The sequence below is a fragment of the Misgurnus anguillicaudatus genome, chromosome 4 (assembly GCF_027580225.2).
Source record: "Misgurnus anguillicaudatus chromosome 4, ASM2758022v2, whole genome shotgun sequence".
Taxonomy (NCBI): domain Eukaryota; kingdom Metazoa; phylum Chordata; class Actinopteri; order Cypriniformes; family Cobitidae; genus Misgurnus; species Misgurnus anguillicaudatus.
The window spans coordinates 23,800,127-23,826,618 of NC_073340.2; the positions used below are offsets into that span (position 1 = coordinate 23,800,127).

Here is a 26,492-nt window from a genome sequence, read left to right on the forward strand (position 1 = left end):
ATACATTTTTAACATATTTGAGCAACTGCACATTAATTAAGCACTTGAATTCCCACAATAATCCCATTTATCCAACTGACATTTGTTTTGTTATGTGCCTGTAAATGAACAAAACAACTGCACATCCACGTATATTAGAGTGGGCATACATAATTCCCCTCCCACAGTTTCTCTCCACCCATTCTGTTACAACGTACATTGTAGTCCGTGGAAGTAACACTGATTGAGGTTCAAAAGACCAGTGAGCTGAATGCATTTTATTATTAAAATGACAAATAATTGTTAGGGATTCCTTAGCTGCGATGAAGTCATGACGGCACATCTCAACGCGCGCTGGATAATTTCGTCATGGTCCTAAAGCCGCCTACTCTTGTCTGCGACTGAACGATTAATTCATATTCAAAGATATTAAGGGGACAACCGTCCGAGCTACGAGCAAATAAAGGTACGTATAACAAATAATGCATTTTCACAATATTGGTGAAATATAATTAACCAAATACTGTTAAAATATATATTATTAAAGGGTGACAGAAGTATCTGACTGTAAATTGCTTCGCATGTTCAGCGGTCCTAAAGCCAGCCATTTTGTGTTATACTGCTTGCCGAAATAGTAGCTGTTTGCTTTAAAAGGCCTGTCGATCAGCCATTGAACTATCGATGTAATGCAGTTGTTTTGTTTCGATTCCACCTTTGAGTCTTTTTGAATCATTTCTAGTTACACTTAGATAAAGTGCAGTTTTGCCCTCAAGCTGCCCAGATGCCAACTTCCTTTGACAATAAGAGCGTTTCTCTATTAATTGTCCCTGAGGTCCTAATGCCGGCCATTTTGATCCGCTCTCTATTCTAACGCAATTACCATCAATGTACAAAAATGTACAATTGTAATTGTAGTGTATGTCAGATACCCTAAAAAAATAAACACAGTTATTATTATTGTTATTATTATAAATCTGTGTTTTAGCTACTACAGCCATAAAACCAAAATGACTCTGATATCCTATGCTAATTACTTGCAATTATTTATTATGACAATTTACAGTATAAAGAGAATAACTGTATAAGCCATAGGAATTTGACACAAAAATCATGGGTCCCATTATACATTTATATAAAGGGTTGGGGCTAGTAATGAACATGACTCAGGGTTAGAGGGAATGCTGAACTGGTGAATTAAGGACCCTAGGAACATAAGACCCTTCTTATTTTAGCACATAGTGACAATTATTAAATATATTAATGCGAAGTTCGTCACAACATGTATGTAGCTTGTCATGTGCGTGGTTCGTAATTTCAAAATATGTGTTCTGCGCTTTGGGGGATCGTGTGTGCATCGCGTGTCTTGTCGGGGTAGGTGCCTGCTGCAGACGCGTCTAAAGGGTTCGCGTTTGCCAGATATTCGCATAATCTCATCCGTAATCAGAGTTTACTGTTAAGGAAGTGTCTAGCATAGCGTGTATTTAGGGAACGTAAGCGTCTCTTTTATTATAAACGGTTTTGACGCGTGTGCAGCAGGCACTTGTTTTGGCGGGGCACGTGATGCACACAGGATCTCTTGACGCGCAGGACACATGTTTTGGAAAAGGGAACCACACACGTGACAATCCAAACACTTATTTTGAATTAGCGCATCCTCGGATGAGCAGTCACGAGCGGCCACTGATTATGTCCTTTTATAAAGCTAAAAAAAAAAAAAAAACTGTAGACACTTATGGTGTGTTGTTGAAATTTTCTCCCCAGCAGCATCAGGATGGCCTCACCCCAACCAGGCAGCCCTCCATCGACAGAGCATTATACACCACCACCTTCTGAGACAGAGCCAAGCAAAGATCAAGAGAACTTATCTGAACAACCAACAAGAAAAAGAGGCAAAGGACGGCCTGCAAAAACTCTGCACACTTTTAAATGCTCAACCTGTCAGGATGCCTTTGGCAGCCCATCAACTCTGCAGAGTCACAAGCTATCAGTGCATGGTAAAGACAAACAGCAGCAATACAGCTGTGGTAAATGCACTAAGACTTTTTCCAGCCGTGCACAGCTTTCCAAGCATCAGCGCTCCCATTCTGTTCAGCGTCCATTCCAGTGCCCGCAATGTCATAAGGCTTATAAGACAGCGATAGAGTTACGCAACCACGGCCGTTCGCACTCAGGCGAAAGGCCTTTTGTTTGTAGTGACTGTGGCAAGGCATTTATGCAGGCTATTTGCCTGCGCATCCACCTGACGCAGCACAGCGGCGAGAGGCCGTACTCTTGCCCTCATTGCTCTAAGAGCTACCCCACGTTATCTAAGCTTAAAGTGCATCAACGGACACACACAGGTGAGAAGCCTTACTTTTGTGCAGAATGTGGCAAGAGTTTTGCCGACCCATCGGTATACCGTAAGCACAGGCGTAATCACCAAGGTCACCGCCCGTATTCTTGTGATCAGTGTGGTAAAACATACACAGAACTGAAGGACTTGAAGAACCATGAGCGTTCACATACGGGGGAGAAGCCTTACCTGTGCTCCGACTGTGGCAAAGCCTTCTCCCGGTCGTCATCTTTAGCGTGCCACTTGCGAATTCACTCTAAAAGCAAGCCATACCAGTGTGAACAGTGTGGGAAAGGTTTTACTCAGCTCTCTTCTTACCAGTCTCACCTTCGTACACACTCGGGTGAAAAGCCCTTTCTATGTCCACAGTGTGGCAAGATGTTTTCAGATCCCTCTAGTTTTCGACGACACCAGAGGGCACATCAAGGTTACAAGCCGTACCCGTGCGATAAGTGCACAAAAAGGTTTCGTCAGCCGGCTGACCTTGCGGTGCATCAGCGCGTGCATTCCGGTCAGCGGCCCTACAAATGCCAAAGCTGTGATAAAGCTTTCGTAGCTTCCTGGGATCTGCGGCGGCATATGCTGGTTCACACCGGTCTGCGGCCTTTCTCTTGCACGGAGTGTGGCAAGTCCTTTGCAGAACGCTCCAGTCTGAACAAACACAGGAGGGTGCATTCGGGTGAGCGTCCCTTCAAATGCCAGCTGTGTTTCAAGTCATTCGTTGTTTCTTCTAGTTTGCGCAAACATGAGAAGACGCACTTAGCTGAAAGGCCCTTGGAGGACCAACCTGCTCCAGAATCTTCTCAAGTGTTCCCCACCACTCTACCCCAGTTCTCCTGCTCTCACTGTGATATGATATTTGGGACATGGGAGGAGGTGCAGGCCCATACCACCCTTCACACAATCTCTCCCCCAGCTGATTCTACAGTGTCGGCTTTACCTGTGGGTCCACACGTTTGTGTGACCTGCCAGGCGGAGTTTGTTCAGCTGGCTGATCTGCAGGCTCATGAGAAAATGCACCCTAAGCCACGACCCCACGTCTGTGACAACTGTGGTAAAGCTTTCCTGAATAAAGCCGGCCTTCGTAAACATCAGCGCATCCACTCCAACAGTCGTCCCCATTGCTGTGGTGTTTGTGGCAAGGCCTTTCTCTTTGCCGCCTACCTTCGCAAACATTTACGCACTCACCGCGACACAGAGTCCACAGCCTCCCTGCCACAGACGGACATTGTACATAGCCAACCCCTCCCATCTCCACCAAGCACTACATCACCTGAGTCAACTTCTATTTCTGTGTTCCTGTGACCGTATCAGCATCGGCATTCCAGACAATTCCAACCCATGTATATATGGACAAGGACGAGGGACATTTTTGTAATCAAGAATTCTGAAAAATGTTAAAATATCATTTTTAAATTTGACAAAAATGTCTCCGTGCATTAACATTAAAATTGACTTAATTTGCCCTGTGATTGAAGTTATCTTTTGTTAAAGTTTATTTATCTTGTGCCAAGATTGCCAAGCTTTTTTAAGGTGTCTTATTAAAATGCAGAGATTCTTTTGTATTGTATCATAAGCACAGATGTAACCTGATTCATATTATAATGTAGGCTATACACTTTCAATGAGTGTAATATTTGAATGAGTGTTTACTGAGAAGATTACTTCATCAATAAAAATCAATAAAAAATTCTCTCACAGCTGACTATAAAAAATATATTTTTTAAAGTATGTAAATGCGGTTTTAAATGCTTTGTCAAAGCACCAAACCGTAAAGAGATTAATTTTTCATTATGCTTTATGTTCGCATAATACAAAGTTAAACTGTATCACCCCTGCTAAAATAAACAATAGACACCATCACAGAAATTCTATTGGTTTTATTGGGAGTTTTATTGGTTTTAATGGAATATGGCCCAAAACACACTACAGTGTAACGTTATTGGTCTTTGTTGGTCTCTAATGGTATGTACTGGTTCTAATGGAATATGGCCCAAAACACACTACAGTGTAGTGGTTTTAATGGTAAAAGGCAAGCTAATGGTTCCTATTGGTATTTTCATGGAAACCATTAGAATTTTCTGCAATGGTTTTATTGTTTTGTTTTTCAGCAGGAACTGAACTATATATTTTCTAACTCCAGTTTTTCACAGATTATTTCCAAAAAAATGATTCAGGTCCTTCATAGAACTGACGCATTTAAACATTGATGACATTTTTTAAATGTATTGACAATTAAGTATTAATGTCTAATGTGTGTCTAACATAAAAATGTAAAGTATGTGTTGGAATTACTGTAGCCGTATGCGCATGCGCGTAACAAGCTCAAACACCGCGCGCCCAGGTGTTTGGCCGCATTTTCCTCATTTCCTCATTTAGTAGATTGGATCTACTGTATGCGGCGCTTGCTGTTGTTGGTAAGTAACTTTTTTATATGCAAGAACTGTTTTTGCTGTCAAAGACTATATCATTTTGAGTCCTTTGAATATTTCATCGACGTAAATTGTCCCAATGCCTCCTTTCGCTTAAAGACTGATACAATTAAAACTGCCTGTGAGCAAGAGGTTTAAAAATAGAATCTAAAGGTGTGTTCGACATTATGCGGCTCTGCGCAGACTGATCGGCTTTTGACATCAAAGTACTGCGAGATCACACTGCTCTGTATGCATTGGAGTTGCTCTCGCGGCGTTTGATGTCAAACGCCGTTCGGTCTGCGCAGGCGAAAGCAGTCAATAGCGTTGAAGCAAGTTAAACTTGTCGCGCTAGAAATAATTTCTGTCTCGAGTCTAAATTGATGCTAACTAGTTTCCTCAGGGCTGCATATTTTAAGGTGTGTGTTGAACAGTCTTGTTCTCAGTCCAACTTTATGTTTTTTGAATGTGACTTGTGCCCAGGATCCTGCGTTCAAGTTCACGTTAAACTGTTCCCTAAATGCATGGATAATAATGCACACAACATCATGGATATGTTACGTACACTTACTTGTGTTTGTACCATGTGTGGTAACTTTAACTAGTATCCAACGTACATTTCAAAATGCAAATTTCAGTGAAGGCGGCTGATATACAAGATAACACGATGCTACCCTATGGATGCTACAGTTTAACAGAAAAAAAGTTTATAAACAGGATCCATAAATAGCAAAAGATTTTTTTAATATTTTAAATTAATATCTAAATTATTTTCCCTAATTCTCTTAATATATTGTTTAGACAATAGAATAAACCTAAATTAGCCAGTTAAAGTAGTTTGTGAATAAAGAGTTTACATCCATGTAAACAAAAACATTGGTTTTAATGCACATATTTAAATTTTAGTATTTAAATGCATTTTAGAAAAGCTTTTATTTTTTTTATTTAATTACATATTCAATTTTAATCTTTTCTCTCACAGTTGTTGCAGTCTTCTTTCTTTTAAATGTGGCAGCCCTACAGATACAGTAAGTCATATGTGGCTTAAATAATCTTATTTATGTATGTCATTTGTTGAATATGTGGTATTCGATAAATGATAATACTTCACATTTTTCTGTTTAGTATTGTGAATGTGACCAAGTAAAGAATGCAAATGGCAACTAGCTAGCAGGTATTTGGTTCTGCATAGTCTTACCACACATTTATATTTATGCATTTAGCGGACGCTTTTAACCAAAGCCACTTACAGTGCTTTACAATACATTTTTATAAGTATGTGTGTTTCCTGGGTTTGAACCAGTTACCTTTTACTAATGCAATACTCTACCACTGAGCTATACAGGAGCAAAATATATATATAGTATGCCATATAGTATAGTATACAGGATACAAAATGTTCAGTATATTGTAACCTTCACAATTGCAAGCATATTTTGGTTAAATGATTCACCAAAACGCAGCAAATGTTTATTTAGTGCACTGTACATTTTGACTTACTTCTCAATTAAAAGTTTACATGCATTGAAGCTCACTTAAATGTACTGTAAATGTATCCATTGCATTGAAACTGCATTGATTAAAAAGTTCATATTGGTGTTTGTATCAGATGGAAACCCTGCCCTAAAAATAAACAAAGTTTGCCAATGGTTTTTTGTTTAAGTATGAATAAACTGCCCTCAGGGTATAGGTGTAATGTAATTTATATTGCAATTTGATATGACATCTAAATTATCTCATTCAACTTTTAAGTCAATTAGGTTTCAGTTAAGAGTGGAGCAAAAAAGTGGGAGAAACCATACTGATGACGCTTAGACTTTTGCAGAACTTATACAATGAAAAGCTCAGAATGACATCAGTGCTGGACAAACACACAAGTCCACCAACGCCCTAAGAAACAGGTATGGCTACTTTTTCTTTTAAATCATAAGGCTGTTTTGAAAAGCTAAATGTGTATTACATGGCATGCAAAAAATATTTGAACATTTTAATGATGCAAACAAATTCTGAATTTAATTATTTCCATTTCTGAAACAGAAGAAACCAAAACATCCAACCTAGAGAACAATGGCAGCGATTGTTACTGGTCTTATACCGATCCTTCGCACCGCAGTGGACTCCACCGCAACCTATAAAGGTCGCACGGTGTGGTTCGGCCTGCTCTCCATTCGCCTGGTGGTGATCTTTTTGGCTCAGTTTCCCTGGAAATCCCTGAACGAAGACTTCCACTGTAATTCCACAGTCATCTGCAATAAATTCTGCTTTAATAAACACTTTGACAGATCAATAACAATGACATGGCATTTCCTCTTCATCCTCCTTGTGCTCTCGGTTCTTATCATGGAGTTGTTCTCATCCCAGCTTCGACATTCCGTCCAAAAGAAGCAGGCGAAAGAAATGGAATCCCAAAAAGAGCAGGTGTGTCTAAATGATCCCATCACAACGGTGGGCGGTAAGATGAGGATAGACCTTCACAAAAGCAAAAATAGCGTGTTGGTGTACCTGTTCAGCGTGACACTTCGGATCATTGTGGAGGCTTTATTTGTGTACGACTTGCTCTTCTGGGTTCTGCCTAAAGTGAGTGAGAGCAAATACACATGTAATGCAGAAGAGTTTGCAGGATGTTCATCAGACAACCTGTGCGTGGTCCGTGGATTAGCCGAAAAGAGAATGTCTGTCTATGCGCTGCTTTTTATGTCTATCCTGGTCATTATTTTGAGCTGTCTGTTCTTTTTGTACTCAGTATTTCACTATATTATTTGTGGTAAAGTGTAATGCATCTGTATATGTGTTGTTTTATTATCTGAAATGCCTCCTCATGGTTTAATATTGCAATGATTGTTGTATTTTATAACATTTTTGTAATTTACTTTACTTTTTATATATGCTATAAACAAGATTTTTTTTGAAAAATGCTAAAGAGAGCAGTGCATTGTTAAAATCATCTTTCATCATGACTTTTTAACATGGTGTTTCTGCATCAGGGGTTTTGTGTGGCTAGGGTGAGAAGTTGTTTTGTTTGCGTCCGTATCACTTCATGTTAGTGCTGACCTAGATGTTTCATTTCAAAGTCCAACAGTTGTCCTTTTCAACCACTCAACAGTGCATGTGACACATGCTATTGTATGGCAATTAATAAAAGCTTTAGAAACAACAAAAAGTGTCATCATTAATGCTTGCTTTTGCTGGTCAGATTTTATTTATAATATTTCTCCTATAATTTACATGTATTAAATAGAGACCAATCTTAACCTCAACATCTGTGCATTTTTAAAGCAACACTAAAGAGTTTTTTTACCTTAAAATAACGTTTCCAAAAAAGTTTCAGTCGTTCATCCACTCGAAACAGGGTGAACGGCACTTTCACATTCGCTTTGCAGCCCTCTTTCGGCCAAAACCGCACTAAAGAAGTTTCCAACCGTCGGGTCGCGGCCCTGTAGTTCGAGTGAAAACTACAAAAACTTGCTTTACGGCAGACCTACAATCCAATCAGAGCCAGCTTTGCTGCAGTAGGCTAAATTATTTACGACAGTGGTAATGGACAATTCCGATTCCAACCTGTAGGGGGAGCAAAGAGCAAAAACTCTTTAGTGTTGCTTTAAGTAGTACAAGTTCAAGGTTTTAACAGACCACATTGCAAAATACATTTGGCTGATGGAGCAGGTTAGTTGCAGTGGTTTTTACTGCAGCAGTGTTTCTTAACCTCCTTAGGCACTTTGTCAGCACACTCCCTATCGGTGGCACATCTGCGCACCTCACCGTCTATAGGAACATAAAACATTTCAATAAGACAAGTTTTGGTAACGGTTCATTAGTTAACATTGGTTAACTAGATTAGTTAACATGAACTAATAATAAACTGCACTCATACAGCATTTATTCATCTCTGTTAATGTTAATTTCAACAATTACTTATACTTAATGCTAAACTTATAGTTAATGCACTGTGAACTAACACGAACAAGCAACTAATAGCTTTATTTCTATTAACTAACATTAACAAAGATTAATAAATACACTGTAAAACGATTCCGTAGAAATTGCACACTGTAAAAAACTCAGTAGAAATTACATTGTTATTGCAGCTGGGTTGCTGGTAATTTACTGTATATTTAAATTTATGTTATTTACTGGCAAGAGTTTGTTCAAAGTTAAATAAATTTAAAATATTAACAAGTCTTTATCTTTACAGAATAAAACTATACAATAACAGCCTCATGTAAAGCATTCTGGGAACAAGAACTCATTTTTTCTGTTTTTTGCTTCAGATTTTGTTTCCCAGAATGTTTTGCTTGATGCTGTTTTTTTAGTTTTACTCTGTAAAGACAAAGACTTGTAAATGTTTCATGTTCATTTAACTTTGAACAAAATGTTGCCAGTAAAAAACATAAATGTAATTCTACGGTAAGTTACCGGCATCCCAGCTGCAATTTCTACTGAATTTTTTTACAGTGACTGGCAGCTGGATGGCAGTAACTTACTGTAATTTTAAATTTATGTTATGTATTGACAACAGTTTGTTCAAAGTTAAATGAACATTAAACATTAACAAGTCTTTGTCCAGAATAAAAATATAAAAACAGCCTCATGCAAAGCATTTTTGGAACCTTTTTCTGTTTTTTTTCTTTCAGATTTTGTTTCCCAGAATGCTTTGCTTGAGGCTGTTATTTTATTTTTATTCTATAAAGATAAAGACTTGCTAATATTTAATTTCCTTTTAACTTTGAACAAACTGTTGCAGGTAATTAACATAAATTAAAATCTACAGTAAGTTACTGGCAACCAGCTGCCATTTCTACAGAATCTTTTAACAGTGTACTGTAACAAATGTATTGCTATGTTAATTAATTGTATACCTTGACTAATTTTAACTAATAAACCTTATTGTAAAGTGTTACCAAAGTTTTAAATATGACATGTAATAAAAAAGGTACTGTTCCAGTTTTTATCCATTTCAACATTTGAGAAAACAAATCTGGCCAACTCACCGTAGGCTGGATGTTGCATTGTGATCCTAATGCAGTTATTGAGACCGGAGGGGCATTCTGTCTCCTCTATTTCATCTTGATCACAGTTGGGATTTTCTTTGTCGATGTTTACGCAGTAGTTACACCTCAGTGCCTGCGCAACTAAAGACACCAACATTTTGAATCGTTTTTATTGTACTTTGCTGTAACTGTGATGAAACATTTAAAACTTCTGCTGTAATGTGATGAAATCATGGTGATGCTCTACTGCATTATCTGCTAATCAACCTTAAAATAGGCTTGTGTATTGTATTAATTATACATTGTTTTAAATGTATTTTATAATAATTATATTAAAAAGCATAGGCTAAAAGTACTTATTTGAAAAAAGTCATTTGCACACTCACCGCAGACGACACCTAAAAACACCACCAGAACCAATGCACGAGATTCCATGTTTTTGGTTTAAACTAGTCTAATTGAAAAAAAAACAATAATAATTTATTCAATGTGGAACAGAAACCTAGCAACAGTGCATGTGAAGGTTAAGAAATAGTACAGATTTATCAATGTAAGTCAAAAATAATAAATACGATCTGACATGATCTCTTACCTTCTTAATCTGAACTGTTCCTCTAGAAATGATCTAAAAGATCAACACAGCATATACTTTGTATATATATGACATGTGAGTGTCCGCCTACCTGACCTATTATACTGGCTCAGGAGTATCACATATCTTCTGTATCTTCTGTGCCAGATCTTCAGAAAAAATACTATTTTTAAATCAGCTCTAATAGCATAAAATCAACTTTAAAATGGTCATTTTATTCACATTTCTTTCAATAACAACAGTTTCTTAACAATTACTTTAGCTTTATTGACTTATTGAATACACTGACATCTTTAAAAATGATAAAAACCTCAGTCAAAAGCTGACCATGTACATAATACTATAACTGTGATTAAGCTTGAAATGTTGTTAAAAATGAAATATATTAAGGTACAAACTGAGATTTAATAATTTAGATATAAAATACATGATTCTCACAGTTTGCCACAATATTCAGGTCATAGGCTTTGTGTGCAGAACAATGGTGAAACATTACACTGTCCCACCCTGATGTGCTGGTTATACCCTATGGCTAAAGCAAAACCTCTTTGAGAAAACACAAACATTCTTGTTTACAGCAACAACAGATTCATTTTGTACTATAAAAAGTTTCTTTTTTTTTTTAATTTTACATGAACAGATTTCCAGAAGATGTAATTCTTTATAAACACAAAGTGAACTTCTTATACTGAATAAGTATATTAGAAAAAAGTAATGTTTTTTGTCATCTAAAAGTGATTGACCTATAATTCACACTGATTCAACAAACACCAAAACACTAATAAACTAACATTGATCAAAAATATTCCAACAAATGTAAATTGCAATGTTAGTGTTGGTTGGAGTTTGCTGGATCAGTTTGTACGCTGTACAGAAAAGTAATAATCCCAACAAAATTCCAGTAACAAACGATCACATTTATGAATGACAGAAAGCAGTATTTTCCCCTCGGTGGTCTCTGGCAATCTTAATACGGAAATGTGCTGTAATCCACAGAATTTTCTTTATACAGATACATCGAAAGGATCATACCACATATCTGCAGAGAAAACAGAAGGTATTTACATAAATAAACATTATATAATATATTAACATGGCACTCACTTAAAACCTTAAAAAGTCAAATAATGCTGATTATATTGCTAAAACAAACCCTAAGGGATGAAAAAGTCACATTTGCACCACAAACTAGAGATTATACAGTGGGTACAACTATCACACCTCAATCAAAATATACCTTGCCAGTATTCCACTCTGAAATCTCTGTGAGGAAACAATAATTAACAAATAACCATATGGACCTTTGTGCAATCATATTCTGTAACTCCAAACTTACAAAATAAACACGAAAACCTGAGAAAATGCTTGTGAATAATAAAACTAAATGTGTGTGAACACAATTTAGTTTTTTCCACGCCAAGCACATGCATTAATAGCTTATTACACAGCACTAATAAATGCTTCATTCTGATTGGCCAGTCGCGACATTCCAAGGTATATTATTCAGAGAAAACAAATGCCTGAAACTAATAACACGCGTTAACCCGTTAACCTCATTTTGACATGTAAGGTTTAATAGTACACAAAATTAAATATAAATATGTATTTTAATAACATATGCACTCACCTAAAGGATTATTAGGAACACCATACTAATACTGTGTTTGACCCCCTTTCGCCTTCAGAACTGCCTTAATTTTATGTGGCATTGATTCAACAAGGTGCTGAAAGCATTCTTAAGAAATGTTGGCCCATATTGATAGGATAGCATCCTGCAGTTGATGGAGATTTGTGGGATGCACATCCAGGGCACGAAGCTCCCGTTCCACCACATCCCAAAGATGCTCTATTGAGTTGAGATCTGGTGACTGTGGGGGCCATTTTAATACAGTGAACTCATTGTCATGTTCATGAAAACAATTTGAAATGATTTGAGCTTTGTGACATGGTGCATTATCCTGCTGGAAGTAGCCATCAGAGGATGGGTACATGGTGATCATAAAGGGATGGACATGGTCAGAAACAATGCTCAGGTAGGTTGTGGCATTTAAACAAGGCCCAATTGGCACTAAAGGGCTTAAAGTGTGCCAAGAAAACATCCCCCACAACATTACACCAACACCACCAGCCTGCACAGTGGTAACAAGGCATGATGGATCCATGTTCTCATTCTGTTTACACCAAATTCTGACTCTACCATCCGAATGTCTCAACAGAAATCGAGACTCTTTAGACCAGGCAACATTTTTCCAGTCTTTAACTGTGTATTTTTGGTGAGCTTGTGCAAATTGAAGGCTATTTTTTCTTATTTGTAGTGGAGATGAGTGGTACTCGGTGGTGTCTTTTGCTGTTGTAGCCCATCCGCCTCAAGGTTGTGCGTGTTGTGGCTTCACAAATGCTTTGCTGCAAACCTCGGTTGTAATGAGTGGTTATTTCAGTCAAAGTTGCTCTTCTATCAGCTTGAATCAGTCGGCCCATTCTCCTCTGACCTCTAGCATCAACAAGGTATTTTCCCCACAGATCTGCCGCATACTGGATGTCTTTCCCATTTCACATCATTATTTGTAAGCCCTATAAATGGTTGTGTATGAAAATCCCATTAACTGAGAAGATTGTGAAATACTCAGACTGGCCCGTCTGGCACCAACAACCATGCCACGCTCAAAATTGCTTAAATCACCTTTCTTTTCAGTTCTGACATTCAGTTTGGAGTTCAGGAAATTGTCTTGACCAGGACCACACCCTTAAATGCACTGAAGCAGCTGCCATGTGATTGGTTGATTAGATAATTGCATTAATAAGAAATTGAACAGGTGTTCCTAATAATCCTCATCTTAAAACGTAAAGTAAACAGATTTTCCTTGCAGAAGGTCTGCATTTGTTAAAAATGAGCAAATAAAATATTTAAAATCAATATTTAATGTTCCCTGCCTTACTTGTGAGGTAAATAGCCGTGTAATAAGCAGGATAATGTGATGTTGTTATCACAAAATAAGCCCCTTCAGTGTGATACAAGACTGAGCACACTGTCAGGGCTTATTTCTGCGATAACAACTTGTTGCCTGTACATTATCCCTTACATAACACCTCACAGGTTTAAACCACTCAACACCACATGGGTCACAAACATTAACCTTGACAGCTGAACATGGCTGCCATGCGATTTTCTACGGCAACATCGCCGTTTGCAGTTGAGGCAATAGTAGGTCATGAGACATATCCATTGAAGACACTATAGGACATAACAGCAAATAGTCCGGACATTTAACTTTTTTAACATGACTTCAGTTTGAATAAAGTCTGGATATAGAAAGGATTAAAATAGTTTGCATCAAAACTGTGTCTAATGTAGTTTATGACTCTTATTTTCTTACCTCCACCACAGCAAGGGCTAAAATAACCACCAGAATATAGAAAAGATTATCGTGCACCCAGGTTTGTATGGTTTCACTGCAACCCTTTGCAACAAAAAAACTGATTAAATTAGTTTAAAGTAAAATTAAAGGTGCAGTGTGTCATTTTTAGAAGGATCTCTTCACAGAAATGCAAAAAATAAATAAATACAAAACTATATTATCAGGGGTGTACAAAGACCTTTCATAATGAACCTTTATGTGTTTATTACCTTAGAATGAGACGTTTTTATCTACATACACAGAGGGTCCCCTTACATGGAAGTCGCCATTTTGTGCCGCCATTTTTCTACAGAAGCTCTTAATGGACAATTTTCTTTACTAAGTTGTCTCCGACGATGACATGTTTGTCCGGTGGCGGCTACCGTAGCTTCTCTATGTGTTTCAAAAGTAAGGGGTGAGCATTGGACTACGCCGTTGGTTGCAATTCGCAACCTCACCACTAGATGCCGCTAAAATGTACACACTGCACCTTTAAGTGATCTGTTATAAAAACACATGGCAAAATAGCCTCCGAAAATATACCTGGGGATAAGTGCTGCAGCTGTAATTTGAAATGGAAAAATTTGATGGACATTGAGGACATTGATCATTGATTTTATGTACTGCGTCAGTGGTATTGTCTATATAGTAGCATGAACAGGGTACAGATTCCCAGTCTACTTTTCCATCCCATCCACAGCATTTGCCCTGCAGATACATGCAGATAAATTTTTCAATGTAATTGTCAAACAACAAAACTTTCAAGTTTCATCATATCATGATCACATGTACAGACTGTTGAAAATGTTTGTCTTGTTGCATACTTCAGTGTGTTGTTTTGTGTATATATTGCGCTTATGCAACACATCTCACCTTCTGCTGAATGTACTCAAAGGTTCGCTCAAAATTCTGAAGACTGGAATTCTTTCCAAATGACTTTATTAGTGAAAAACTTTGCTCCTTCAGTTTATTCTCCAGCTGACAGAGGAAAGTCATAGATTTTATGGGTATAGTTTTCTGATCTACTTATCCATCAAATTTATGAACTAACCCATGACACCATCAACATATAAAACATAAAGGTGCTTAAAAGATTATTCACATCAATGCCATAGAATAACTATTTTTGGTACTATTTAGTCAAAGGTTTTTTAAAGAAATTTTCTTTCTTACTTTTTTATCAGCTGAATAACAATTTTTCACAAAAAAAGTGCATGCAACCAAAGATGGTAAAAGTGTATGCAACCAAAAATGTGATCTTCATGCTTCAGTTACCTCCGTCGTCTGTGTGTAGAGAAGAACCCCACCCACTATCTGTGCCGCGAAAAGAACCGTCAGAAGAATGAAGTACTGCAGATGAACAAAACTTATGTCAACAGCTGTTAACAGCTCAGTGAAGCAGATCTTAGTAGAAAAGATCAACTCACTGATAAACCATAAACAACAGGGTGTAGCTCAACCCCCAAGAGATATTACTGACTGTTACCAGAATCATACCAAGGAGTATCTACATCTCATACTTACAGTTGCTAGTAAGCATTTGACAGTCCTCAGAGATCCCAAACACCCCAGAAAGCCCAGTGACAAGGTCACAGATCCACAGATGATCAATAAGTTGGAGAAGAGAGAGATGGACATGTAGGTAATGGCGGACACTGCAAAACACATTGAATAAATGCTCACAAGAATATAGATAAACAAAAAAAAAAACAACAACGATTTGTTAATAAAATCCTTGCACAAAATATAAGACTCACTGAAAATGCTTTCATCTGAAAATTGCACCCATAGTCCCAAAGCTAAGACTAGCGACCCTAAAATCTAAAGGATCCACAAGTAAAAAAAAAACGTAATGTTTAAGACAGTTTTATTCATTTTTTTACAGATATCACACCTTATGACACATAAGTAATGTACTCACAAAGAACATTAGGTTAAAGAGGAACAGGAAGTATTTGGTGAGACTGAGGCAGAACTCAGACGCCATATCTTAAGCACAAAAAATAAAAAATATAAATAATTTTAAAAAACATCAATAGTTTAAATCTTCTAACATTCATTGCTAAAATGAAAAGTCTCAGTACTTCACATTAATCTCAGCGATTGAGGATCGAAACGTACGTAGTTGTCAAAACTGTTTCAATTTTGGTGTGACGCAGTTTGGTGCTTTTTACAAGAACTTTTTACTTTTCTCTGTGGGAACTGCATGTGTTTCACATTTGTTTTTTTATTTGTTTACACTGATTTTGTGCCCCGAAGAATACAACATAATAACTCTCACTCCACTCACAAAAACAGGGTAAAGAATCTCCCCCGTATTCTCGAATTTCCTTGCCTATGGTGATGAAACCAAAGCTATCATTTTACACATGCAGGCATCTCATTAACTTTTCAAGCACTCACCGGCACATGGGACAAAAGTGCTTTGTTAGCTCTGATGACAATGTGAAAATATGTTCTTTGGTAGTTACGTAAATTCACAATGTTTTTAACCACTACATCCTGTTCAGTTTTTATATTTCTCCCTTACGGTGTTTTACTGTGGCTAGAAAGCTGTGATAACATACAGCATTTACGTAATACAATGTCATTTAATGTAAAAAAAAATTCTCATCAGCTTTTTTAGTGGCTGGAATGTCTCATAAATGTTACACACAGATAAAAGGTACATGACGGTACAAAAGTTGTCACTGGGGCGGTACCTTTTCAGAAAGCACACTTTGTACCTAAAAACTACATACGTTAGTACCTTAGAGGGACATACTGGTACCTACATATCAATACCTAAATTTTAGGACCTTTTTAAAATGTACCATCCCGGGTATAACTTTTGTACCTTTTTTCTGAGAGTGTTTGAGATTTTGATTAAGGTCTTACATTTCCTGCTAGAATAAAAACATTTTCACCAGAATAAATAAAGATTTTAAACTTACCTTAAATAAACAGGGATAAGTCAGATACTGTAGATAATGCAGAAAAATGAAATGTGGTCGTCTCTCTTGAGATCACGTAAAACAAACTTTGCATAAATATAATAGTTAATTCTGATTCGTTGTATTGCCTTTGAGTTCCATCCTGTGCGTCAAGCATCATAGACTCCATCAGCGGAAAGCATGTTCACATAACACCTAACATAAATAAAATATCAGCTTCCTCTCTCTTTAGAGCTAGGGGCAGTTTCACGGACAGGTTTAGATGAATCCACGACTAGGCTTTAGTTATATTATACAGTTACTGTAAGTCATTTTTACAAACATACCTAACAAAAAAACTTATATGTTAAGATATGTCAGTGCAAAGTGTTGTTAAATTAAGCCTGATCAATTATGCATTTTACTCTGGGACATAAGCCCGGTCTGGGAAACTGCTCCCTAATGTTTTTGTAAGTTAGTGCATATACAAATTTTGAGAGCCATTCTCATTTGTTTTGGTTTGTAAAAAAGGATGTGTTAATATTTTTACATATTTTTTGCGTTATGCTAACACATTATCTCCTGGTTTCACAGACAAGCCTTAAGACTCACGTTTCATCTGTTTCAACTGAAAATAACTTGCATCATTAATTTGTCTCACACCGCTAACATGTTTTAAGGCATGTTTATTAAACATCTTAATTTATCTAAGGCCTAGTCATGGCTTTAGCTAAGCCTTGTCTGTGAAACCAGTGGCCGGTTGCATAAACTTTTAAGACTAGTCTTAAAATTTAATCATGATTTTTTTTCTTCAAGAAAGATTATAACTGTTCAAAGTATGTTCCATATAAAGGTAGATTTGTCTAATGTAAATCCAAATAATAAGACTGATTAGACTGACTCTAACTAATTGCTGGTTAGTCAGGCTCATTCTTAAAGGATTATTCCATTTTCTTAAAAGAAAAATCCAGATAATTTCCTCATCATCATGTCATGCAAAATGTTGATGTCTTTCTTTGTTCAGTCGAGAAGAAATTATGTTTTTTGAGGAAAACATTGCAGGATTTTTCTCATTTTAATGGACTTTAATAGAGCCCAACATCTAATACCCAACTCAACACTTAACAGCCCCTCTGCGGAGTTTCAAAGGACCGCAAACGATCCCAAACGAGGCATAAGGGTCTTGTCTGGCGAAATGATTGTCATTTTTGACAAGAAAAACAAAAAATATCCACTTTCAAACCACAACTTCTCGTCTAGATCCGGTCCAGCGTGACCTAACGTAAATGCGTAGTGACGTAGGGAGGTCACGTGTTACATATATAAAACGCACATTTGCGGACCATTGTAAACAATAAACTGACACAAAGACATTAATTAGTATCAGTTGACATACAACAACGTAGGAACAGTCCTCTTTCAACACACTTGTAAACACTGGGGCGGAGTTTCGCGTTCGTCCTCTGTGACCTCTTGACGTATTGCGTGAGGTCACGCTGGCGCATCACGACCGGATCTAGACGAGAAGCTGTGGTCCAAAAGTGCACATCCGTCACTTTCACTGTCAAAAATGACAACCGTTTCGCCAGACAAGACCCCCACGCCTCGCCTGGGACCGTCCACAGTCCCCTGAAACTCCGTTGAAAAAAACTGTTAAGTGTTGAGTTAAGTATTAAATGTTGGGCTCTATTAAAGTCCATTAAAATGAGAAAAATCCTGCAATGTTTTCCCCAAAAAACATAACTTCTTCTCGACTGTACAAAGAAAGACATCAACATTTTGGATGACATGGTGGTGAGTAAATTATCTGGATTTTTCTTTTAAGAAAATTGAATATTCCTTTAAGACGCAGTCTAACTTCACGGCTATTTTTATGCAACCGGCCACAGGCCTATATGTCATTTTAACACATTATGGGTCCTATTTTGAGGATCTAAACGCATGGTCTAAAGCACACGGTGCAATGCAGGAAGGACGAAGATGACCACCAGTTTAAGATTGATTTAAAAAAAAATTGTTGTGTTATATTTATTGAAATGGTTATTTTTGTAATTAGAGCTTTGGTTCTCTTTAAAAGTCATTATTTTAGTCATGGAAAAGTAAAATACGTTTTAATTGCTGATAAAGTATGATGCATGAACACTGTAATCTCAAAAAGTTTTTTCATGAGAATAATTTACAAATATGCAAAAATGTTTTGCATAAGTAAAAATACTTTATTTGTAACAAACAAGAGATAAAGAATTTACAAACGTGTGGAGAGCCGTTTCAGCACTGGAACGGCGCCTTATGTTTTGATAAAAGTGGCCGATTACTTAAAATATTTTGCATATCAAGAGGTACACAGTCATCATATACAATAAATATAGCATGAAAATGTGTAAAAAATTTATAAATGCAATATTAGTACCTTTTAAAAGCAAAAATCTGTGTACTTATCAGGCAGGCTACAGGTGAAGCAGCTCTTCTGCAGCTGATCTCAGCTTCATGCCTTCTAACATCCTGTAAACTGTCCTTATGTCCAAGAAACTTAATAATAATTTACATTCATTTAAACTAAACAGTTAAGTTTTTATGTTTTACACAACTATGGGTTAAAAACAACCCAGCATAGTGTTTATGATTTCATTTTGTATTGATTTTCTGACTTTTTTCAAACTATGTGCATTCCATTGTGCCAAATCTGGAACATTGCATAGATTTGACATTCATGAAAAATAACCATAACTCATTTATTCATTTTAAGTATGCACTTGATTTCAATTCATTTTTACTTTGCTGTCAGGATGTAAATGAAGAGTTCTCCAATGGTACAAAAGAAATGATCTCAGAAGTAAGAGCCTCCTCTTAAGAGTCATTTAAACAACATGGAACATGAGGTCAGAGATCAGGGTTAATTCATCTGAGATCACAATTATTCCTCCCACAGGGCCAGAAATTTCTGCTCTCATTCTCTGTTTCAATACACCTAATGGTACCTCTGCCTTAACCCCACCCTGCCCTATGTAGCTATGGCACAATTAGCGATAGGTAATTAGGTGGTGCCTTTCAGGGCCTCCCTGATAATGGATTGCAAGGGGCAAAAAATACAGTAATTACATAAAGGTCAAAGTGCAGTTATTACATTTTTCAGTAACACTTTACAATAAGGTTGTATTAGTAAACATTAATAAATGCATTAACAAAATATGAACAATAACATGTATTGATTCTTGTTAGTCAATGTCAATACAGTTATTCATTTTATGGTGCATTAATTATTATTAACATTTATAATGCTTGATTTTATAAACATATTAATAAATGCCAAAATTAAACAAAGATTAATAAATGCTGTAGCAGTATTCTGCCCTACAAAGACTAAGTGCAGTAACTACGCAAACACTGAAACGGAGAAAAATGCCCTTAAAGTTTTTTACAGCAGGCAGTCAAACATGTTAGTGCATTTTTGGCACACACATTTCTCTGAAATGGGACAAAATTGAACCAGGAGACTTTGTCACAAGACACAACAGATCTCACAAAGCCCATTTCAACCCTTAACTCAATTTTGACCAAATGCGTAGTTACTGCGCTTTGGCTTTGTAGGGCAGTATTGTTCATTGTTATTTCATGTTAGCCATTGCAATAACTAATTGTTAAAACAAATACAGCTTTTTTGTAAAGTACATAGTTTTCTATAGATTGTTTTACTTTTGTAAATTTGAACTTTGAACTTTGCTCTCATGTGAATCTTGATTTTCACTAATCAAGGGTAATGATAATGTGCGAACATGTCTCCATAATGTGTTCTGTGATGCCACCAGGTGTATAAAAGAGAGACATGCCCTCATTCAGACCTTCATCATTCTCGTTGGCTTGCTACAATTTATTTTGTGTCACAGGTGAAAGGAATACATTGTCGTTTTTTCTGAAATCCAGCGTTTTTATTATTATTTCTCACAAGGTAAGAGTTTTTTGTATTTATGGTAAGTTTTTTAATATACTTTACATAAATAATTTTCCTGTTTTATTATACCTTTAAAGTTGTATTCAGAATTAGATGAAACAAACAACATATTTTGTTTAGAAGTTCTTTTGCATGGTTTCTAATGTTTCTAAATATTTACTAACACATACTGTAAAGAAAACAACAGCATTTTAATGTATTTTACCATTTAAATGTAAAATATAACCCCAGTTTGTCTTGTGATGTGTTTAACAACTAGTATTTTTATCACGATAAAAGCAAAAGAAAATGTATCATCATAAAATACATTTTCATTCCTTTCATCTCCAGTCATAATGTTTATTTTGGTTTTATGTAGACGCCTTGCAAGTGACATCAGAGAATACATTTCACAACAATAAATGTATGTTAGGATTGAATAAGTAACATAACAATAATTGTTCTTAACTGAGTAAATGAATAAGGGATAAGGACCTTGAAAAGATTTTACCCTCCACTATCTGTCTTCACAGATGCAGACAGGCTTTGCTCTACTATGTGTCACACTCTGTATCTTCACTGCACATCTCTCAAGGACGTATGGCATGACACTCACGGTACATCTACTCTCCTCATTTGTTGTACTACAACCAAGTTGACTGTTATTTTTCATTTGGTTTATGTATCTCTGTCCATCCCACAGAATCCAGAGAAAAGAGGCTGGACTTTGAACAGTGCTGGTTACCTACTAGGACCATGTAAGCACATTTCATATAGACCAGTGGTTCTCAAACTGGGGTCCGGGGCCCCCAGGGGGGCCGCGAGATGGTGCCAGGGGGGCCCCAGTTTTATGACATTTTTATAATGACATTACTGTATTAATGTAATGTCATATAAATACATTAATTTATCATGAATTCTGTGAAATTAAACCTAAAAAAAAATAAGGCAGCACTACTTTGTATAATTTAATGTTTTGTTTAATTAGAATGTGAAGTTTTAGAACTGTTTTTTGTCATAAAATTTCTTTGGGGGGGACGCGAAGGAATGCACCGTACACAAAGGGGGCCGCACGCTGAAAAAGTTTGAGAACCACTGATATAGACCACCCCAAAAATATTGTGCAAACATGTTTTTAAACCGTTTTCTTTTATAGATGCTCAAGGAAGTCTTAATGTAAGACACAGAGCTACGGTGGGCAGGAGAGACATCTTGAATGAGATTTCTAGCTTACCAACGTATCAGACATCAAATGGTTAGACTTTAAAGCATTTATAGTGACTGATTATTATTATTTTTAATAATAATAATACTAATAATAAAGTAATAGCATAAGGGACAACCTTAAAGATAAGGGTTTCAGTACATTAATATAAGTATTTCATTTAGTCCCTTTATCAAATTCTGCATACATTTTTTATCTTATTAGTATTTTATATTAGGTGAGTTCACAAATAAACCATAAATGTGTCATATTGTGTGCCAAAGCAAAAAATGTGAAAAATTTGAAGAAAAAACTCTTATGTAACTTTAACAATAAGATACATCTCTCTCGAGCTATTTGTATATTATGAGTTTTTTCCCTATATTATTTGACATATTACATGTCAACTATAGTGTTTTTCTAAATAAAAATCTAATTCCTTTTTTTTTCAAATTATATAGATGATTTGTATCTTCTTTCACTGTTGGCTAATCTTGCAAACCTGCACTCAAAAGGTAAATAAGAGAATTGCTTATTTAATTAGATTATCTTTATTTCTACTCAAAGAAAAAAAATGATTTGATCATTGGCAGGTAACATTGGTCTTTATCTTTTTCAGAAATGGCAGTGACTGAAGATTTCAGTAGCCCTTACAGTGACCATACAAAAAATTAACCCATTTTTACTTTTGAAATGCTGTTACTCTGTACCATCATCTTTCATCCTTTATGTTACAAATTCATTTGTAGTTAAAAAAGTAGAATATAGATCCACGTGCCATAAATCACACTGACTTGTTTATTCATCTTATTTATATGTAGGCTTAATCGATCTTTCACTGTGTTGGTGTATTGTTTTCTTCAGGGTTGAAATAAAGTTAACATTTAATCTAAATAATAAAAAAAGACGTTTTATCAAATGGCATTTATTTCTGACTTCTTTAAGAGAATTGAGGTTTCACCTTTCCAAATCGTTCAAAGGAGAGATAATGCAGTAATGTTTGCAATAATGGAGAAAAACGTTCTTGGCGCCATCTAGTGGCACATAGCGAAAATGACTTGGGGATGCAATGCAGACAACAAAGGAAAAAGGGTATAATGTAAAAATAATGCACGCCAATTTACTAAGAATTAGTAGCCTATTTCACAATCATGTTCACTATGGGTTTTTACAGATTTTGGGTCAGTTTTGAGTTTTATTAAATGTTAATAAAATTTAAATTACCCAATTGTTTTTATCCGGATCATCAAACAACAGAAATGCAGTGTTACACCTAACACCAACAATACTTTACAAAGAGTGACTGAGTAAACCGGGTTTAAATGGTCTGACTTAACGATGCTTAGAACTGCTGAAGTCTTGTTACACTGCTTTTCTTGTCACTAACAAGTCCAAGCAAAGGATTATGGGAGGTGTAGTTCAATATGGTAATGAATGCCCTAATAATTCACCTGACGGATACATAATGAAGGAGAGTCAATAAGCCTGTTCATATTATTTAATAAAACCAATGAATCAACTAACACATGTGAAAAATGTCAAACTATGACATTATGTCTGGAAACGTGCCAGTTGAGAAATAACTGTGGAATGACTTTCATTTCAGGTAAAATGTAATGTATGCATATCTTATGTCTTGTAACTGCTTAGCATTAGCCTACCTTTTTGACCTTTTTACATCACATCTTGCCTTTACTGTTTCATTGATAGTGTGCTGTGACATAATTATTTATTTAAAATATTTTATGTAGAGTTAGGGTTTCTGAATCAATAAAAAGTAATGCAAATGAATGCAAAATAATCCTGACTCTCTGATTATTTAAATAGCCTATTGTTCAAATTTTTACAGCTGGCCTTCCCGAAGCCCCATTTAATATTTTATACTGTATGAATGAGAAACTTTAGGTTAAAGAGGACATTTCACAAGACTTTTTTAAGATGTCAAATAAATCTTTGGTGTCCCCAGACAGAGTACACATGTGAAGTTGTAGCTCAAAATATCATATAGATAATTTATTATAGCAAGTTAAAATTGTCACTTGTAGGTTTTAGCAAAAATGTGCCATTTTGGGTGTGTCCTTTAACATGCAAATGAGTTGATCTCTGTACTAAATGGCAGTGACTTGGTTGGGTAGTGCAGATTAAGGGGCGGTATTATCCCCTTCTGACATCATCAGGGAGCTAAATTTCAATTACCTATTTTTTCCACATGCTTGTGGAGAATGGTTTACCAAAACTAAGTTACTGGGTTGATCTTATTCACATTTTCTAGGTTGATAAAAGCACTGGGGACCCAATTATAGCACTTGGAAAAAGTCAAATTTTCATGGTATGTCCCCTTTAAAGTATTCAATTACTTTAGCACAGTGGTTTCCAAACTTGTTGTTATGCGACCCACTCAAATATGTACTGTATAATCTGTCCCGGAACCCATCAATATATTTTTAAAAGCACACTGTGAAAATAAAGCATTTTGGTCAAATCAACATATTTTTTCAGGCTACTTAACTTAAAAAATTAAGTTAAACAACTTTAACTTTTTTGTATAAGTTATGTCAACTATTCACAGGTCAAATAAAACCAAGTTGTTTTAACTTTATGCTGTGTTTTTTTTACAATGTGGAAATATGAGAAAAATACACATTTTTACCTCTTTTATAGTAGTTTTTATTAATTGTCATAGTCATAAATTGGACTTTGCATGACCCACCGTATCCCATTGTTTGAGGACTTTCCTGACCCATAGTTTGAAAACTCCTGCTTTAGCATTCAAATGCAATTTGTATGGTTTGTTAATTTAAGTAAACCTTACACTTACCACTGTGATGTGTTGCTTTGGATTATACTGCTAAATATCTAAATGTAGAAAAAACTTAATGTAGAAAAGAAAAGGGGTTAAAAGAAAAAATATTGTTAGAGTATGGAGTGGCTCAGATGCGTTTGAGGCATGAAAAGATGTCGTAGTCTGGCCCCGAAACTCACAGATTTGAAGGAAGCTAAAGGCATATGAGCCAGATGGGAAGAGGCGATTTATGGCTTGGGGGGCAGATGAGGTCTCTGGGTGGATGGTTGCCCACTTCCACTTGATGAAGGAAACGGTAGGAAGCTTCCAGCACAACATCTGAGCACGTAACATTTTCTCTATAGCTTTTTTAAACATTATGTCCATGCTCAATGAGGCCCAATGTGTTCATCAATCCCACACCTAAGGTTTTATTCTCATTCACCATCTATACCACTTTTCATGAATGGAGTTTCCAGCGTAGCTGCCCCATAGATTTCTGCTCACGTCACACTTTATGTGTGATATTTGCATCCTTTCATTAAGTCAACAGGAATATGCAAGATAACGACATTATGATCAATCTTTTTCTGAAAATGTTGGCTGACATTTTCTTCTTCATGGCTGATGCTGTGAAAGGCCAACCAAGGTTGTGTTTAACGATTCTGCATTGGAAAAGGTTGACTGACAATCACAGGTCTTTACAGAAATTCTCGCTTGATGTTCAGTTATTGCTTCTGCTCAATAAACGGCGTCTGGATTTGTAAAGTTTACGTCTGACCTTTGTGATACCTGTTTGTCAACAGGTAAACCAAAAAGCTGAAAAGTGTTGTTACACCTGCCTCCAACCAAAAAATTTGAGATAGAAAATATATTACACTTGAGGGTCAATGCCAGACATCATCATAATCTACCAACTCTCCTTTAGCCAGGGGTCACAGTAATGTCACCCTTTAAAAGCTAAGGCATTAATTAAGTCGCACACAGATTTGTTACATGACGGACAGCCTGTCAACTTCTACCGGGCGACTGTGAGATGAAGAAGTCAAAATGCTGATAAGAGGGTACAAGGTAAATGAGAATATTTAACTGCGCAGCAGGACTTGGGTCATTTTAATGCCACTGCGACCAGTCATTTAAAAGAGTCTGCAACTGTGCAAAAAAACCAACAGCAATTTTGACGTCTCCCATTATGCTTTAAAAGGTCTTGAGATCAGTTCTGTGACCTAGCTGCTTTCATTAAAGCAGGGACTGAAATTATTTTAGCTGTAAAACTATATGCACAAAAAATGTCTATTCACAATGTTGGAGCACAGACTGTAATAGACAGTCAGACAAACAGACGTACATCACACTGACAAACATAAACATATCCTCAAAGAGAAAGATCTAACCTCAAATGTCAAAGCTACCTAGATGGACCCCACTCAAGTTAATTAAATTCGCTCTAGATCAATTAACCCCTTCTTTACAGTAATATTGCAATTCATAGAAAACCTCATGGCAGTACTGTGATCTGAGATTACCTTTAAGCTACAAAGACAGGCAAGGAAATCAAATTTACATGCCAGTCTCAATCAGTCCTCACATGATGCATAAATTATTTACTTATTCAAGGGACGAGGTCGTGGTGTGAATCTGAGGATTTAGGAATTCTCTAAGGATTTTTCATTGCTGGACAAAATGAGGAGAGGGTGAATAAATGCTTTTAGGAACTTGCTTTTTTCTGGTAAGTTTTATTGGAGAGATATATACAATTCAAATGAACTTAACAGATATTGGATGGAAGGATTTTCCATATTTTCCACGAACTTGCTTTCAATTCGGTCCTTTGTTCTCTTTCTTTGCATTTTACCCTAAATATTTAAAGGTGCCAAAGAATGCATTAAACAATATGTTAAATTGTTCTAATATTTATAAATAATGTAACTTTATTAAGGGCAAAAATGATCCAGAAACGTTTTTACAT

At 36.2% G+C, this 26,492-nt stretch overlaps 3 protein-coding genes across 10 annotated transcripts; 2 read left to right on the plus strand and 1 right to left on the minus strand.

Annotated features, from left to right (window-relative positions):
* The first annotated feature begins 303 nt into the window (after window positions 1–303).
* znf668 (zinc finger protein 668) lies at window positions 304–6,623 on the plus strand. 5 transcript variants are annotated; one of them, XM_073867010.1, is made up of 5 exons: window positions 304–445; window positions 1,741–4,728; window positions 5,705–5,750; window positions 5,848–5,896; window positions 6,475–6,623. In XM_073867010.1, exon 2 carries the CDS (start codon window positions 1,751–1,753, stop codon window positions 3,614–3,616), a length of 1,866 nt encoding a protein of 621 aa, XP_073723111.1. In that variant the 5' UTR covers window positions 304–445; window positions 1,741–1,750; the 3' UTR covers window positions 3,617–4,728; window positions 5,705–5,750; window positions 5,848–5,896; window positions 6,475–6,623. The 5 variants fall into 5 exon arrangements, with proteins under 5 accessions (XP_073723111.1, XP_055031398.2, XP_055031401.2 ...); XM_055175423.2 differs by lacking the exon at window positions 5,848–5,896; XM_055175426.2 differs by lacking the exon at window positions 5,848–5,896 and having other exon boundaries at window positions 6,538–6,623.
* Window positions 6,624–9,698: 3,075 nt separating this feature from the next.
* Window positions 9,699–16,790, minus strand: cd37 (CD37 molecule). Of its 3 annotated transcripts, none has more exons than XM_073867014.1 (11): window positions 16,631–16,790; window positions 15,619–15,686; window positions 15,455–15,518; window positions 15,222–15,352; window positions 14,973–15,047; window positions 14,571–14,675; window positions 14,241–14,405; window positions 13,677–13,760; window positions 10,303–11,341; window positions 10,097–10,159; window positions 9,699–9,851 (listed from the first exon to the last, which is right to left on the minus strand). In XM_073867014.1, the coding sequence occupies exons 2-9, from the start codon at window positions 15,682–15,684 to the stop codon at window positions 11,270–11,272; spliced, it is 762 nt and encodes a 253-aa protein (XP_073723115.1). In that variant the 5' UTR covers window positions 15,685–15,686; window positions 16,631–16,790; the 3' UTR covers window positions 9,699–9,851; window positions 10,097–10,159; window positions 10,303–11,269. The 3 variants fall into 3 exon arrangements, with proteins under 3 accessions (XP_073723115.1, XP_073723113.1, XP_073723114.1); XM_073867012.1 differs by having other exon boundaries at window positions 10,097–10,164; XM_073867013.1 differs by lacking the exon at window positions 16,631–16,790 and adding an exon at window positions 15,782–15,962 and having other exon boundaries at window positions 10,097–10,164.
* Window positions 16,791–20,473: 3,683 nt separating this feature from the next.
* gall (galanin-like) lies at window positions 20,474–23,393 on the plus strand. Of its 2 annotated transcripts, none has more exons than XM_055175432.2 (6): window positions 20,474–20,555; window positions 21,071–21,154; window positions 21,241–21,295; window positions 21,694–21,792; window positions 22,203–22,256; window positions 22,361–23,393. In XM_055175432.2, exons 2-6 carry the CDS (start codon window positions 21,071–21,073, stop codon window positions 22,414–22,416), a joined length of 348 nt encoding a protein of 115 aa, XP_055031407.2. In that variant the 5' UTR covers window positions 20,474–20,555; the 3' UTR covers window positions 22,417–23,393. The 2 variants fall into 2 exon arrangements, with proteins under 2 accessions (XP_055031407.2, XP_073722594.1); XM_073866493.1 differs by lacking the exon at window positions 20,474–20,555 and adding an exon at window positions 20,912–20,961.
* Window positions 23,394–26,492: the final 3,099 nt, after the last annotated feature.

Excerpts from the sequence above, each read along its gene's own strand:
- znf668 (XM_073867010.1), top strand. The coding sequence starts at position 1,751 with ATGGCCTCACCCCAACCAGGCAGCCCTCCATCGACAGAGCATTATACA.
- cd37 (XM_073867014.1), bottom strand. The coding sequence starts at position 15,684 with ATGGCGTCTGAGTTCTGCCTCAGTCTCACCAAATACTTCCTGTTCCTC. Across the intron at positions 15,048-15,221 it reads TCAAATGCTTACTAGCAACT|TACTTCATTCTTCTGACGGT; the intron begins GTAAGTATGAGA and ends GTTCATCTGCAG. Across the intron at positions 14,406-14,570 it reads TTGAGTACATTCAGCAGAAG|GGCAAATGCTGTGGATGGGA; the intron begins GTGAGATGTGTT and ends ATGTATCTGCAG.
- gall (XM_055175432.2), top strand. The coding sequence starts at position 21,071 with ATGCAGACAGGCTTTGCTCTACTATGTGTCACACTCTGTATCTTCACT. Across the intron at positions 21,155-21,240 it reads CGTATGGCATGACACTCACG|AATCCAGAGAAAAGAGGCTG; the intron begins GTACATCTACTC and ends TCCATCCCACAG. Across the intron at positions 21,296-21,693 it reads TGGTTACCTACTAGGACCAT|ATGCTCAAGGAAGTCTTAAT; the intron begins GTAAGCACATTT and ends TTTCTTTTATAG.